This window comes from Pelecanus crispus, chromosome 8 (genome assembly GCF_030463565.1).
Source record: "Pelecanus crispus isolate bPelCri1 chromosome 8, bPelCri1.pri, whole genome shotgun sequence".
NCBI lineage: Eukaryota > Metazoa > Chordata > Aves > Pelecaniformes > Pelecanidae > Pelecanus > Pelecanus crispus.
The window spans coordinates 41343173-41357649 of NC_134650.1; the positions used below are offsets into that span (position 1 = coordinate 41343173).

Below are 14477 nucleotides of genomic sequence, written 5' to 3' on the forward strand. Positions count from 1 at the left end.
GTCTGGCACAGTTTTGATCCCAGCTTCAACTGTCTATGGTAATCTACCAGCCTCTCTTTCTGATTCAGCTTCTGGTTCAAATTGTCCTTCCCTTGGTATTTCATGTGTCATACAGGCTGATAGAGAAAACAAGCCTTTGTCACCATACCATTAGTCTGATGTTCAATGACACATGGCACCAACTGTATGCTGTTCCGTCATGGCTCCCACCCTCTATTTGGGTTCATGCACGATCTTCATTAAGTGAGACCCACAGGACTTTCTGTTCCTCAGACAGTTAAAATGACCACCCAGGACACTCTGGTAGGCAGAGGAATCGTAGGAATCAGAGGAATCAATTAACTATTTCTGTAACAGACTACATGTTCTCCTCTCTGCAATTATGCGGCTCTCCTACCAAGAGCAGAAGATAAATGAGGCCTTGCCTCCTACAGGTGTTCCCAGGATGACAAGTGATAATATCCTTGCACATTTTCGTAGATCAAACACTGGGAAGTCTACCTCCTGTCTAACAAGGGAAACAAGCCTCAAAAGCTACTTTCCTCTTTTACTCCCAATGCCAGACTTGACTATATCAGGACTTGATTGGGAGTAGGCCAAGTAACCTCTTTACATTTACTGTTGACTTCGTATTTTTTGGTGGCCATTGTGCTTCCTTTACTCCTTCATTGTCATAACACTCTGGCAGCATAGCAGAATGAAAACAGTTGGCATTAGTACACTGAAACATATCTGGCAGCTGCAGGCACCAGATGCCAAGCACTTCAGTGCATTTTCTTGCAGCAGTAGCAGCAGCTGGTTCTCTGGGAAACTGCCTGAACTACTGCCTCATCTCACTGCTGGCTGTTACTAGGCTGAGTGGTCCATGAGAACAGCATAGGGTCAGTCTGCAGATGGGTTTCTTTGCCCATCTAGCAGGCCATTTTCCTCCATCTCCCTTCTGACTCAGTGAAATCTGATTAAACAGCACCACCTTGGTTTATTTACAAGAGGTGTTTTGGGGTCTGCCAGTAGAAACAGACATACTTCACTATCTTGATGAGCCAGTGGTACTTCCCATTTGCAAAATGTCTTTCTAAACAAAATAGTAATTGCAGTAATGTTTCCCAAAGCAATGGTGTGCCTCTTGACTCAAGGGCCAAGATGATGTAGGGAGGAAGAAAAGAGAACTCTCCTGAAGCCAGATTCTGATCCAAAGCAGTCAGCATAAAACTCTTTACTCACTACAAGCTTTAGATGAAGCCCATAAACCAGCAAATACCTGTCAATGAGAGGGGAAGACATTGTGCTGCAGGAATCAGTAGACATCAGCTGCCCACTTGTGTGTCAGCCTGGAAGTTGTCCTTTTTCTGCCCCTTTGCTCAAGCTTTTGCTGCTAGAGGCAGGATAACAATCTGATCATCAGTAAGTGATGTTGGGAGCGCAAAAAATATCCACACGGCCTTCAGCATGGCTTCTAGCATGAAGAGCAGCCAGCAAACAGATTAAAAAACTGGAGGCTGGAGATACTGTTGTGGTAAGCTGGTCTCTACAGAGATTTCACAGACATCTATTGCAAACAATGTAACATAGAGTGGACTATAAGGAATGATCTTTTGTCACAAAAAGTAGCAAAAAAGTGCAAAAGTGATAGAAGCATTTTTCTTGTCCATACTGTAATCATCCACAGAGGACTGCAAAAAAATTCATCGCAGCCCTAGCCCAAGATTGGTATTTTAATCTTTAATTTATACTCGCATCTAACAAAACAAATAGCATAACTTTCTGTCAAGTGATAACAAGAAATGAAACTAGGTAGCCACATTTTTAGAAAAGTTTAAATTTTCTTCCCTGACACTGTGTTACAGCATTTATATCTATCCCTTCCCATGACCAGTTTATACTTTAATTGCAATATCAACTTGAAATATTTCTTGAGGTTTAGTCTAGCTGAATTTTAAGACTTACTGTTTTGATGACTTCTTCAAAAAAAAGAATGAGTGTGTGGCCTAAGACAAGCCTGCTCAAGATAGAATTATTTCACTCTTTTCACTGAAGTGCAATAATTTGCATGAAGAAGAAACAAATCTGGTTTTAATTTCAAGATTTTTAAAAAACCCTAATTATATTCTGATGTTATACAAATTTTATATCTCATGGCAAAGAAACTGCAGATCTGAAGAGCAATCCATATTTCATTAGTTTGTGTATTCTGCCACAGAATATAATACTACGTTCTTAAATTAGTCGAAGCCACACTGTGCTGCAGAGTATAAAAACAAAAGTGAGGGCTCAAGCTAGGTCAAGCATATTTTGTATAGATCCATTAAAAATCTCAGCCATTAATATTAATAAAGATGTTGAGACACAAAAGTCTTTCAATTAACATATATTAGGCAGGCAGGCACAAGCATTCAAGTGATCCCACTGTGAACAGCAAGATTCCAGTCCTCAAAGAATAAAGCCATGAGTGTGCTGTGTACATAGTGGGGCAGCTAGAAATGCTAATGCCACAGAAGAGTGAAAAGGCAACGCTCTATTGTCTGTGCAAGTAAATATCACTTTATTGCCTCAGCTTCCTCTTCTATTAAGCAGGTTTGTGCTGGGCCCTGTTATTCCAGTAAGAATAACTTCAAGACCTATTATCTTTGCCATCAAACCTTTTTCTTTTACTATTTTTTGGCAGGAATTAGCTGGGCAGCCCATATGAGATTCAGGAAAAGGATTTGCATCTGACTGTACAACTTGTTTGTAGATCTCCCTAGCTTATGAACTAACATTGTAAAAAATAAATTAACTTGCATGTTCCAGAAATTACTCTGGACAATAACGGTTCCCACGGTACTGAGCTCCAACCATCAAGACTCATTCACTTGCATATGACCTGATTATTTGACATTTCTTCACCCTCATTCTTAGTGACTTCCGAGCATGATAAACAATAAAAGGTTACTGATGTCAACCTATTATGAGCCAGGATGCTGTTCTCATCTAACACACAGTAAAGCCAGTACTGAAGCTTAATTAATACATGTTTGTAAACTGTGCTGAGCTGCAAGGCATTACGATTTCAGGTTTCTTCTGTAAATGTTTACCTCAAAGCTTTAGTCAATGCTCTACTGCCTGAACCAAAGATAAGTTCTGCTTCCATCAGCTGTTCACATAGCTGGTCAAATCACTGTCAAAGCAAATCAATAGGAAATTCCTTTAGCATACTGTAATTTATGGTAGACCTGCAGCAACAGAATTGTGATTAAAAAGGGATAAGAAAAGGCAAGAAAGAACCAACATTTCTGCTCCCAGTGACATGATCAAAAAGACAGAGGAAAACCTTGTTTGTAATGCAATTATCCATTAAAGTTCAATTCAGATACCACTTAAGGGCTAGTCAGAGCCTTCCTAACACAAAATGAGTGGTTTTTAGAAAAAAAGATACTGACGTCTAAGCTCCAGCTGATATAACTCACTGTAGGTCCACTGCTAGCTCTCACTGCAGAGATAACTAAGTTTAACCCCTCTTCTGCCAGCTCACTGAGAGAAGACCTTTACAAAATGAGGCACACAGAGCTAACGGCTTCTGTACGTGGTCAGGGGTCAAGTCAGAGGGAACACTTCTGATGACTAAAAAGGCTGCTGACTTTAATGGGGCTGCTGCCAGGTTATCAGTGGACACTGCAACTTCCAAAAAAAGAAAGCAGGTATTTTCTAGAAAATCCCTAGAGAGCTATAAATCTGTAAGTCAGCAACATTACTCATGCTCAGGAGAGAATGACATCAGATGCAAATAGCTCTGAAATTGTCTTAAAGAATTGACCAATGTATTATTGGCATCACAGCTCTGGATGCCTTTGCCTACCATGGCCCCAGCTTTTATCTTACCCCCATGCATGGACTGCAAATTTCAAAACCACAGACGCTGAAAACAGTCTTTAGACCTCTGTCCTCCTCTCACAGTTTGCAGTACTGGACAGCAGTCCCAGTGTTCGAACTACCATCTCTTTAGAAGAGTATGGGACATGCTGTGCATCAGAAACACAAACCCTTCCCTAAAAAGTTGCAAATTAGAAAACATTATCTTAAATATCTTGTGGACTTAAACATAACTGTGACAAACAAAAACTGTAGGTGCCAAAACAACTGAGGGGCTTACGGAGCTGGTAACAAACTCCCAGTGACCATACAGACTGGTTATGACTGAGCAGCCTACGTTGAATCAAAGTCAAGTTCCCAACTGAGTACAAGTGTGCAAATCACAAAGCTGTCATCATAATCAGGGCACTGGTTTTGCAGAGAGGCTAAGGAGGGAGTAAGCTTGGGGAAAAAAATGTTTAAGAACAGTTTTGATACCACTGTTTGCTCACATTAAGTGGACTCTGTGGCAGGGCCAGGGCACAACCAAAATCCTGCTGTGCTTTCCACTCACTCTACTGCTATGTGTCGGGTACGGAGCTCTAGGAGTGGGCTGCTTGAGTTGGACCTGAACTACAGTTTCACAGACTGTCATTGTGTTTTGGGTAAAAAAAAGCCTTTATACTCCAGGTCTGCAAACCTGGTATCTTCCTCAAACACTTCTGAAGTGGAGGAAGAAGGATAAAGACAGAAATAAAACCTTGTTTAGGTTAATCATTAGTGAAAGCTGCTATTAGTTATTAGAATCTGCCTCTAAAAAGAGAAATATTTCAGATGTTCAGCAGTTCTCAGCCATGCAGAAGAGAACGTGTTGCATCTCAGCAGCAGAGATGGTATGGTCCAAATGAAAATAGTGGCGCTTAAAATAAAAATCCTCATTTACATCAAAGACATCCTGTTATGAAGAGGTCAAGTCCGTGCAGACAGGTCATCCTCTCCTGACCCTTATGAAGGCATTTGACTATAAGCTTCTCTCTAATGGTCTAGGGAAAGTGTGGGAACTGAGCTTTGTGGAAAGACTTTGCTACAGCAAGAAAAATGCTGACGTTTACAAGTATAGATAGAGTTTACTAATTCCGTTAGAAATTATAAGATTGCTGCTTAACAAGAAAGGCCAGGATGAACTGCCTATCTATGTGCAAATGGACGGCTCCCTGCTTCTGGAACTGCTTTAAGGGTGCAAGCAACAGTGCTCGCAACAGCCCGAAGTTTGGTCTGAAATACACCAACAAACAACTTCCATGCTCTTACTGCCAGCTGAGCAACAATGGAGCAGGCAAAAATGACTGAGAGGAAGAGCTCCTGTGGGCACTCTTGCGAGCTGTCCTACGTCCACAGCCCGCTGCATTCGGGCTGATGGAGCCAAAGTGCTCTCAGCAACACGGTACTTCCTCTATGTATGTTCAAGGATTCCAGGTTTTTTAGTATAAAACCTGGAAGAAATGCAACCTCTATTACTTTTCCTGTCCAGCGGAAGCAGATTATTTCTCCATCATTACTCCTCTTTAATTCCATTTCTTACCCATCAGGAATCTGTAGGGTCAAAATGCCTGGGATAACACTGTCTTTGTCTTGCAGAGCTAAAGCCAGTTAAACAGAAAGCTTATCAGACAGATATGGAGAAGGGCAATCAATAATCTAATCACACAATTCATTCCCCATCAGCAGTCAATTCAAGGCCGAGACCAGAAACAGTGTCTTGTATTTGTCTAGTATAATTTAAAATATCTTCAAGAATACAGCTTTTTTCCCATTGTCACCTCATTTTCCTGTAAAGATTTTTCTTATTTTCATCTTTAACGTATTATGGAGTGAATAATTGCAAAATGTCCATCAGAACAGTGGATAAAATGATGATCCTGTAAAACACAGTTTCTGTTTTTTAAAGGGTGCAGATGTAATGGTCTATGATTAAAAGAAAATCAAAGAACTCATAAGCCAGATGCTGTTCATGTTGTGCTGGTATAATGGCAGAAAATGCAGGATTTGTATATCTACTTGTGGATAGACTAAAACTAATTTTGAGAACGAGTCAAATCACCAGTTCTGTACTTAGTTTCTCTTCAAAGTCCCACTGGGCCAAATTTTGTCCTATTTTTACAGCTGTAGGTTTCTAAAGGAACCTCATTGCAAACGGCAATTATTTTGTACTTTTACCAGCAGTCTGGCTCACTGATTTTGATGGGAGTTTGTCTGCATAAGAACCTTGGGATTTGTCTCAACACATTTAATTGGACTTAAAATGTGAGCTCTAGGAATAAGAGGCTGTTGTTAGCATGAACTTAAATAATGCTAATACAGGGTGCAATTAAACGACTACAAAGAATGGCTACATGAGTTGCCTTGCCTGCCTGCCTCTTAGGTGGCCAGACTGCGTTAAGAAGCTTTAATTTTGTGGCTTCTTTGATACTTTGAGCAAAGTCCTGCCCTCAGACATGCACACACAACTTCCATTGAATTAATACATCTCCTGTTTATCTCTCAGTGCTACATCTAACCCTTTCTCCAGTCGTAGACTCCTTTGACAGCTCAGTGAGTGTAACATGATTCATCCTTCCCTCCTCTTTCTCTTCCCTTGACTAGACACTAACAAACATAACAGAACTTGAGACAAGAGAAAGAGGCCCCTTACAATGAAAGATTCAATCACATCTTACCAAAAACAAAGGAGGGCACTAGCTAATGCATGAAGCTGACTCCACTCTTCTAATTGAGGTACATAAATAAAAGGGAGAGAATGGCCCACATTCACCTCCAATGTAAGCAGGTGCAGCCTCTCAGGCCTCCGTGCTAGTGCATTTGCTTAGGGCTGAATTTGGCCTGAACAATAAAACTGTGTATCATATAGTTTTAAAGGACCTGAACTGTTCCACTGAACTGTACTGATTTTCCCTCTGACCCAAAATACAAATGCATGTCTCCTCTGTGATGTAATGATAGGAGAGTTCCTTTATGTTGTACATATGTTTCTTTCCTCTGGGCGCACATGTTTTATACTTGCTATGTACCCTCACCTGCCTTCTCCATCAAATAGCAGCAACATCCCCACAAATGCTATGTAATAAACTACTCATTCATTATGTTCACTATTTTCTATGTTATGTATTAGACTATAGTGCTAACTTGTTTGACTTCATAAGAGAGAGTTCTTGTCCACTTCTGCTCCTAAATGCACAGTTATAAATTACTTTTAAGAAGATCTCTAGAGCACAACTGGACTACTGACAACTCTGGGGTTCTCTTGTATTCTGCCCTGATTTACTGTGTGACTGCAAACAACTCTCTTTATACAAGAGATGATGTATACCTAGACCTAACATAAGCAGGACATAAGGAGACAGAAAGGAGACAAAAACTAGCATATAGAGACAAACAACACACAGTTTGTACACAGACTAGGAAGACAGTAGTGAGGCTTTTAGAGACAATGTCATCATGACGGAGGAGTTAAAGGTGGTGAACCTACAATAGATATCTGTTTTTAATGCAGATCAGATAGCACAACATGTGGATGAGGCAAGAGGAATGAGGTAGGAATACAGATACAGGCACACCGAGTAGGTCCTAAAGACCAATTTCTTATTCTAACAGCAGCCAGCACCATCTCCGTCAGAAAAACTGAAAGCCCCTGCATTCTGTGGATTTGGCATAGTGATAGCTAAAGGCAATTATAAGTAATAATATATTACTAAATGATAATAGTAATAAAAACATATAATTACAATCAGTAAGAATTAGCTCAAGTCAGGAGTTTGGAAAAAAATTGAATTTGGAAAGAATGAACAGCTTGAATTGGAGAACGTCAACAGAGGATGAAGCAGCAAGACAAACCAGTGGCCTGGATATATCAACTGGGAGGGCACATGGGATTGAAGGAAACTCCAAGAAGTCATGCTGGGGTAACAGAGGAGTTTTATTAAAAGTAATAATGAATACCAGTGGAGAAAGAAGTTGAGAATTTTGCATTAATTTCTATTTGGGCCACATTAAGATATGCCAAAGAGAGAAACCAGTTTTTGTATTTACTGACATAAATGAACTCGTTGACCCAAAGTTGTAAGAGTTAAAAAACCCACCCCTGAGAGTGAGAATGTATTAACAAAATATATGAAAATGAAAAAAAATTATCACAATTTCTTTGGAAGGAATGTATCATATTCTCCACAGATAGCCCAGAACACATTTTTCTGAAGGTGTACAAAGTACATCCATCTTTTGAGCATTTTTTAAAAAAACGACTGAGCAAATCTGTGTGATATACAACATAAGACTGAATTTTAATAAATCTATCATACTCTCTTATCACTAAGTAAGTATGATGCTGCTACTCAATGCCTGATGGTGAAACACACACTTAGGAAGACCTAAACAAGATTTCTTGCATATGAGTTAATTTAATTTAAAAAAAGAAATAAAATCACAGCTTTCTGGCTGCATAACAGATGCTCCAGCAAGTAAAGGACGCTGACTGAAGCAGGAGAGGGCAGAAGACAGAAGAAAGCAAGTTTCCTGTTGAAAATCAAAGCACTTTGATGATGAAAAGGCAAGAGACAGTACTCATAGTAAACTTGTACACATTCTCCTAACATGCTAACTTAATGTATTACAGCACTCATTCAGATAAAGAGCATAGATCCAGTTTTGCCTTCTGACACATCAAGAAAATTGTGTTGACTGATGAAAACATTTGGTCTCAAATCAACAAATCAGCATAAGAATGTGGGGCTTTACTGTCAACTAAGCTATTAAAACGTGAGTAAGATACACACATCTCTTAATAGATCTATACCAAAGCAACAAATTCTTGCTTCTTTCCAGTGTTAAGTTAAGGTCATCCTGCCTAACAAACCATTTCATATAGACTCTCTCAAAAGTCTACTCTGCAGGCAATGGCAGATAACAGACAGCTGAATGACTGAGTACTCTAGGTCATCCAAAAAATTAGATCAAAGAGTCCCTGTAGTCTATTGAAATGCAATTGCTTCCAAATCACATTGTGGTGTTCCAGGCTTGAAAGAATGGGTCACTGCAGTTTTATTGTAGAGAAGCTATTGCTAATGAAAGGAACAATGGAAAGATTAGTGCTACCAACCATATAGAAGAAACACCACTTTCGGTTTAATTGCAGCGAACAAAGCAAATAGGAAAGAAGGGCAACCAAGTGACAAAAGTAGTTGGTGCAAAGAGGATATAGAAGCTATTCACAAGGTTCTCTTGATCACAGCACAGCGTCCAGACTTAACATATGATTACTGAATTTGGATCACAGTAAAAAATGACGTGGTTGTCATTACAGACAGCTGACGACACATTTTAAAGAAAGCAGCCTCATAAACTGGAAGACTAATAATCCTGTTGATAATTTGCCTGGGATTCATTAGGTGCACGGAAATTAACAAATGGATAGGGAGAAAGGAACAATTATACTTTATTTGTGATACCTACTCTGCAGGAGATTATGGTTAGTAAAGGTTTACTTCATTTACCAGTTTAAAATAACAATTTAAGGTGAAATCTATTGAACCTTGGAACTGATTAAAGAAAGAGAGAGATTCTAATTGGTGATACTCTAGGTACTGAAAAAGGTACTGCCATAATAAATTTGTTCATGCCACAATATTTATTCTCTTTTGATCAGTTTCTGGATCTTTTCTAAGTGAAGCTTACCAGTCATAACAATCTCTATGTCGAGACAGTGGTAAAAGATCCATTTCAGTCTCAGTTAAGATCACCACATTCTGTTTCGCTGTGACCTGAGGCAGACTTGAACCTTCCTTCTCCAGACAAGACCTAACAAGCCCAGCTTCACTTAGCTCATAAAGCACGTTAAAAAACAAAACGTGACCAAACAGGGGAGATCACCTGAACTGTAACTGTTGTGTGTAGGAAGAGCACTTCTCTTAGAGGAAAAGATGAACACTGCAGTAAGTGAAAAGAGTTTTTTTCTGAATAAATACGGTAAAAGCTAGCAGTTGAGAAAATGAAGCCTCCACAGAAACAACTAAGCACATCCGACCTTAACAGTTCAGCGCTACAAACACAACTTAAAAAACAAAAGAAAGCTTCATCCCAGTTCCTGGCATCTGCACCAAAGTCACATTTGCAACTGTTCAAATGAACTGTAAGATACTAAATTCCTCTAACTTGCTGAGAAAAAAAGTCGAGCATTCGAAATATAATCCAGACTACTTCAACCAGTTATCAGTATTCAACAGCTCTTCCTAATGAACCACCCTCTTCTCAAGTCACTGATTACTATTTCAAAGGAAACACTGGGTGTCTCAAGTGCTCCTTTTTTGGTCCCTTCACACAGTTTAATAGCCCTTAGGGACAAGTACCTTTGCAAAACAGCTTTCTAGAGGGTGACCCAACATATCCTCTGGACCTTAGTCAACCACAAAGCATACAGATAGCTTCTTATACCTAACGCTATTAAATGGCACTGCTTTCATCTGCATCCATAGGAGATTGTTTTGCAAGTGCAAGGGCTTAAGCCTAAAAAACATCAAGAACTATTAATTCTGTAGATGATTCTTCTGCATGACATCAGTAAAGACTTCTCTGCAGGCAATGAGCACTGTCAAACGTATTTTGAAAAAATCATTTGTGAGTAATAATTTTCCATGGACTTGGATGGCAGCCATAAATGGAAAATATGCAATGATAATATTTAACACATTCATAAGAGATCAACTAATCAAGACATATAAACCCGAATAAGGCTGGAATTGTCAAAGGAAATGAAGGGAAATTGGTTCGTAACTCCTGGTGAGCAAGGAAATTCACCCTTCCTTAAAGCAGATGACAAACCTAGATACAATATTTTTTTCGCACAAGCTTATGGATTGATTTTTTTTTCTTTATTCATAGTAGTTCACAAAGGCAGGAAGAGCATTTACTTAAGAGCAAGTAAAAAGGTATAAACTACCACAATCTATAACAAATGAAAATTGTTATGGGATAATTACTTGGACTACCAGTCAGTCTTCTGTTTTTTTCCTGAAAGACTGTGATCCAAAAATACAAAGGGTGTGTTGCAGTTCATTGGCTATAACTAAACCTCTTCTGTTATATGCAATAGCAACTAGTGGTATTAGGAAAATGTTGTATGGTGTCCTGAACATTATATGAATTACATACCTTCAGCTACTATTCCACGTACGAAAATACTTTCAATGGTGATTTGTTTTAAATCACTTACCAAGCCTACACATGTAGATATTGCTACCGAAGAGGTGCTATCATTCCTTATAAATCCCTGGTAGAAACACTGCTCAATTTCATGTTCCTGAGAATTTGAGACTCCATCTTTCCCGAGTACCTGGACAATAAAACTGTTGCTTAAAATGGTCGAAGGTTTGAGTTCTAAGTGAAGTTCCTGTCCAAATGCTGAAAATTTGTAGTGCAAGGAACTCTTTGAATTCTGAGTTGATCTCTTTCTCCTAGTACTGTGCAAAACATCATGTGAAATGTATGATCCACTGGAATCCACTTTGACAGGTGTCACAAATACATAGTCTGTAACGATAAAAAGTTAGCCATCAGCTTTTGTATCCAACAAGTAAGGTAAGCATCATCCTAACACGGTAAGCATCAGGCTTTCACTATGGCATGAAGTATTCCCTCGTATAGGTAATGGCCCGAAAGCTCTGCAGGCTATGTGTGTATAGGCTTCACTGCATAAATTCACCCCCGTAAGTCAGACAGGCTCTCAAACAGTGTTTGTTTCCCTTCTGCCCCACTGAGAGGTACAGACTAACTAGCATAGCTGTGAACATTCCCACAGTCACTCTTCTGAAGACATTTGTCATCACCACCAGATCTGTAGATTTTCCCCTCCCCCTGTATTAATTGCTGTCAAATGTGAAGGCTGCTCTGGTTTGAGGGGTTTTTTCTTTCCCTAAGAATGCAGCAAATATTGTATCACTGTAGGGGTAACCATGACTGAGACTTTGTAGAACTGTACCGCTTGTTCAAATGGATTAAAGGATTAATTTATTAATGCCTTAACTGAGTGAGACCTCATCTCTTTGTAGTGACTCGATTAGACTAGGTTTCAAATTGTAACTGACCTTCATCAGAAAGAGATTACATCCTACCTAATAACCTTTAGTCAGCCATTGCTAATTGCATGTCAAAGAAGTTTATTGTTTCGGATACAATATGTGAAAAATTACCAAACTGTTTGTGAGGAGAAGACTAAGATCTACTCACAACCACCCAAGAAAGGAAAAAAAAAAAAAATAGAGGCGATGATTCGGCTAGCTGCATAAGCAGGTGCCTAGCTTGAAGTACATTACCACTGCTGTTGACCCAGCCATACAGGGATTACTTGTATCCTGGAAGCTGGCTCTGAATTTTAGCCGTTTGCTGAACTAGGACCTTTGCACCTATTCCTGGGTATAGGAGTAATTATGCTAAATAAATTGCTTCCCAACCCCATTTAATTTTTGAGCTGTATTACTCTGTGAATACCTAAAGACGTCCACACATTTGACAGTAAAACAATTCATTTCTCTTCCTAAATTGAAATAACACTGTTAAAAAAGAAGAAACCCCCCTCCTTCTTGTAACAGATGTTGCAAAAATTATCAATCTCTTTGCCTAAATAGACTTTATTGGACACACATTAAGCTGAAAACATAACCAGTGATAGGTTGTTTTTCCTCAGACAGTGGAAACAATACTTGAAGAACTTTCACTTTCCTCGAGTGGTGTTAATCAACGGCAGAAGTTGAGGACGCTCAGCAGGCTGGTGGCCAAAAAATGCAAGCAGCTGCTGGAGAGAGGGAATCCCCCAGTGAGCAGATGATAGGGTGCAAGAGGGTTTTCCTTTCTGCACCCTGGTGTGGTTCTCTATTGTACTTTGTTTCCACTCGCACCCAATAAAAAGCATATACTGCACTTCAAACTTCCCAAAGTCATCAGCATCTAAGTGTTAGTCTCTGCAAGCTGGGAACAAACAGCTCCTGAGCTCTCACTCGCACGAGTCCCTTCTTGCCAGGTTTGTTTTCCCTTAGCCTGCACTGTACTGTTTCTTCCACTCTCCCACCCAAATCTTTTCATTATTTTTCTCTTATTGCCCCCCTAACAGACACATGGGGGTTTGTTGTTGTGGCTACATACACGTTCATCTTTCTAATCGCACGTGTAAACGCAGATGTATTCACCACCTCATTCATTTGCTTTGCTGTTACCTAGCGTTCCCTTTAGCTTTTGCACACAGGGCTTAACCACTTAACCTCTGCCCATAGTTAGCTATTTTACAGCAGCCAACTTGCTTTCACTTTATGTTCCCCAAACACCATGGCTTCTTCACTTTAAAAGCTCAGTCCACCAAAAAAAAAAAAAAAAAAAAAAAAGCGCATCCATGCAAATGTTCATATAGACAGACACAGAAAGAGCTATACAAACCATGATTGAATTCACTGATGCTGTCACTGGTTAAAGTTGCTGCATGAGACATGCAACAGAGGCAGCACAGCTGAAGGGTCTGCAAGAGAAAAAAAAAAAAAAAAGAAAAAGAGAGAAAAAAGGAGCATTGGGCGAGATTTACTTGACAAGGGAAGGCAGAAAGACAAGGCACCAGAAACTGTGCAGTAACCTGGTATGAAAGCACACCAGGCGACTGCAAAAGAAAGTGCTCTCGACCTGCCTTTACAGCGCTTCCGAGCCACGGGAGAGTCGGGAATTGCATGGAGCTGCCGCCGAGAATCGCAACAGGTAAAGTCCAGACGACAAGCAGGAGACAGTCCATGTTCCGCCGCGCACCCGGCGTGCTACCTGCTCCCCGAGGCGTGCGGCGGGCGAGCCCGGATCCCCCGCATGGTCACCTGGGCTCTGCCCCGCCGCAGCTCCGGCGGCCGGCCCGCAGCGCCGCGCCCCCGCCCTGCGCGGCGGCGGAGCCCATGGAGCGGCGCCCAGGTGAGCGCCCGCGCCGCGCCGCCGGCCCGCACCCCTTCAGCCGCCGGCCCGCACCCCTTCAGCCGCCGGCCCGCACCCCTTCAGCCGCCGGCCCGCACCCCTTAAGGCGCCGCCGCCGCCGCCGCCGCGGGGCAGCGCTGCCTCCGGCGCCGCGTCTCGGCGCGGCCGCCGCCCGGGGGGCGACGCGGAGCGGAGCGGAGCGGAGCGGGCGGGACCAATGGGGAGGCGGCGGGGCCGGGCCGGGGCCGGGGCCGGGACTGGCGGGCGCGGGCGGGGAGGCACCTGGGAAGGGGGCGGCTGGCGGCCCCCCGCCCCCGGCGCGGGGGAAGCGCGGAAGCGGCCGGGCTGCGGCGGGCACCTGCGGCGGGGCGCGGGGCGCGGGGAGCGGGGCGCGGGGCGCGGGGCGGCCTCCCGGGGCGGTGCCGTGGGTCAGCCCCAGCCCGCAGCTCAGCACCGCGCAGCCGCTCGCCCGCTGCCCCGGCCTCGGCGGGATGGGGGAGAGAATCGGAGGAGCAGGAGTGAGAAACACTCCTGGGCTGAGATAAGAGCAATTGCATAATTGAAATAAAGTAAAATAATGATGATAATAATAACAATACAATAATAACAATAATAATATTACATAAAGCAAGTGATGCGCAATGCAATTGCTCACCACCCGCCGA

General features: G+C 41.8%; 1 protein-coding gene across 1 annotated transcript in view; it reads right to left on the minus strand.

Moving 5' to 3' along the window:
• ADAMTS18 (ADAM metallopeptidase with thrombospondin type 1 motif 18) overlaps positions 1–13645 on the minus strand; it is a 79512-nt gene extending 65867 nt beyond the window's left edge. Inside the window, exons 1-3 of the mRNA XM_075715219.1 lie at positions 13544–13645; positions 13303–13381; positions 11090–11406 (exon numbers count right to left, since the gene is read on the minus strand). Of these exons, the coding sequence (XP_075571334.1) occupies positions 11090–11406; positions 13303–13381; positions 13544–13645 (498 nt within the window). The remainder of the gene's footprint in view (positions 1–11089; positions 11407–13302; positions 13382–13543) is intronic.
• Between the last annotated feature and the right edge of the window lie 832 nt (positions 13646–14477).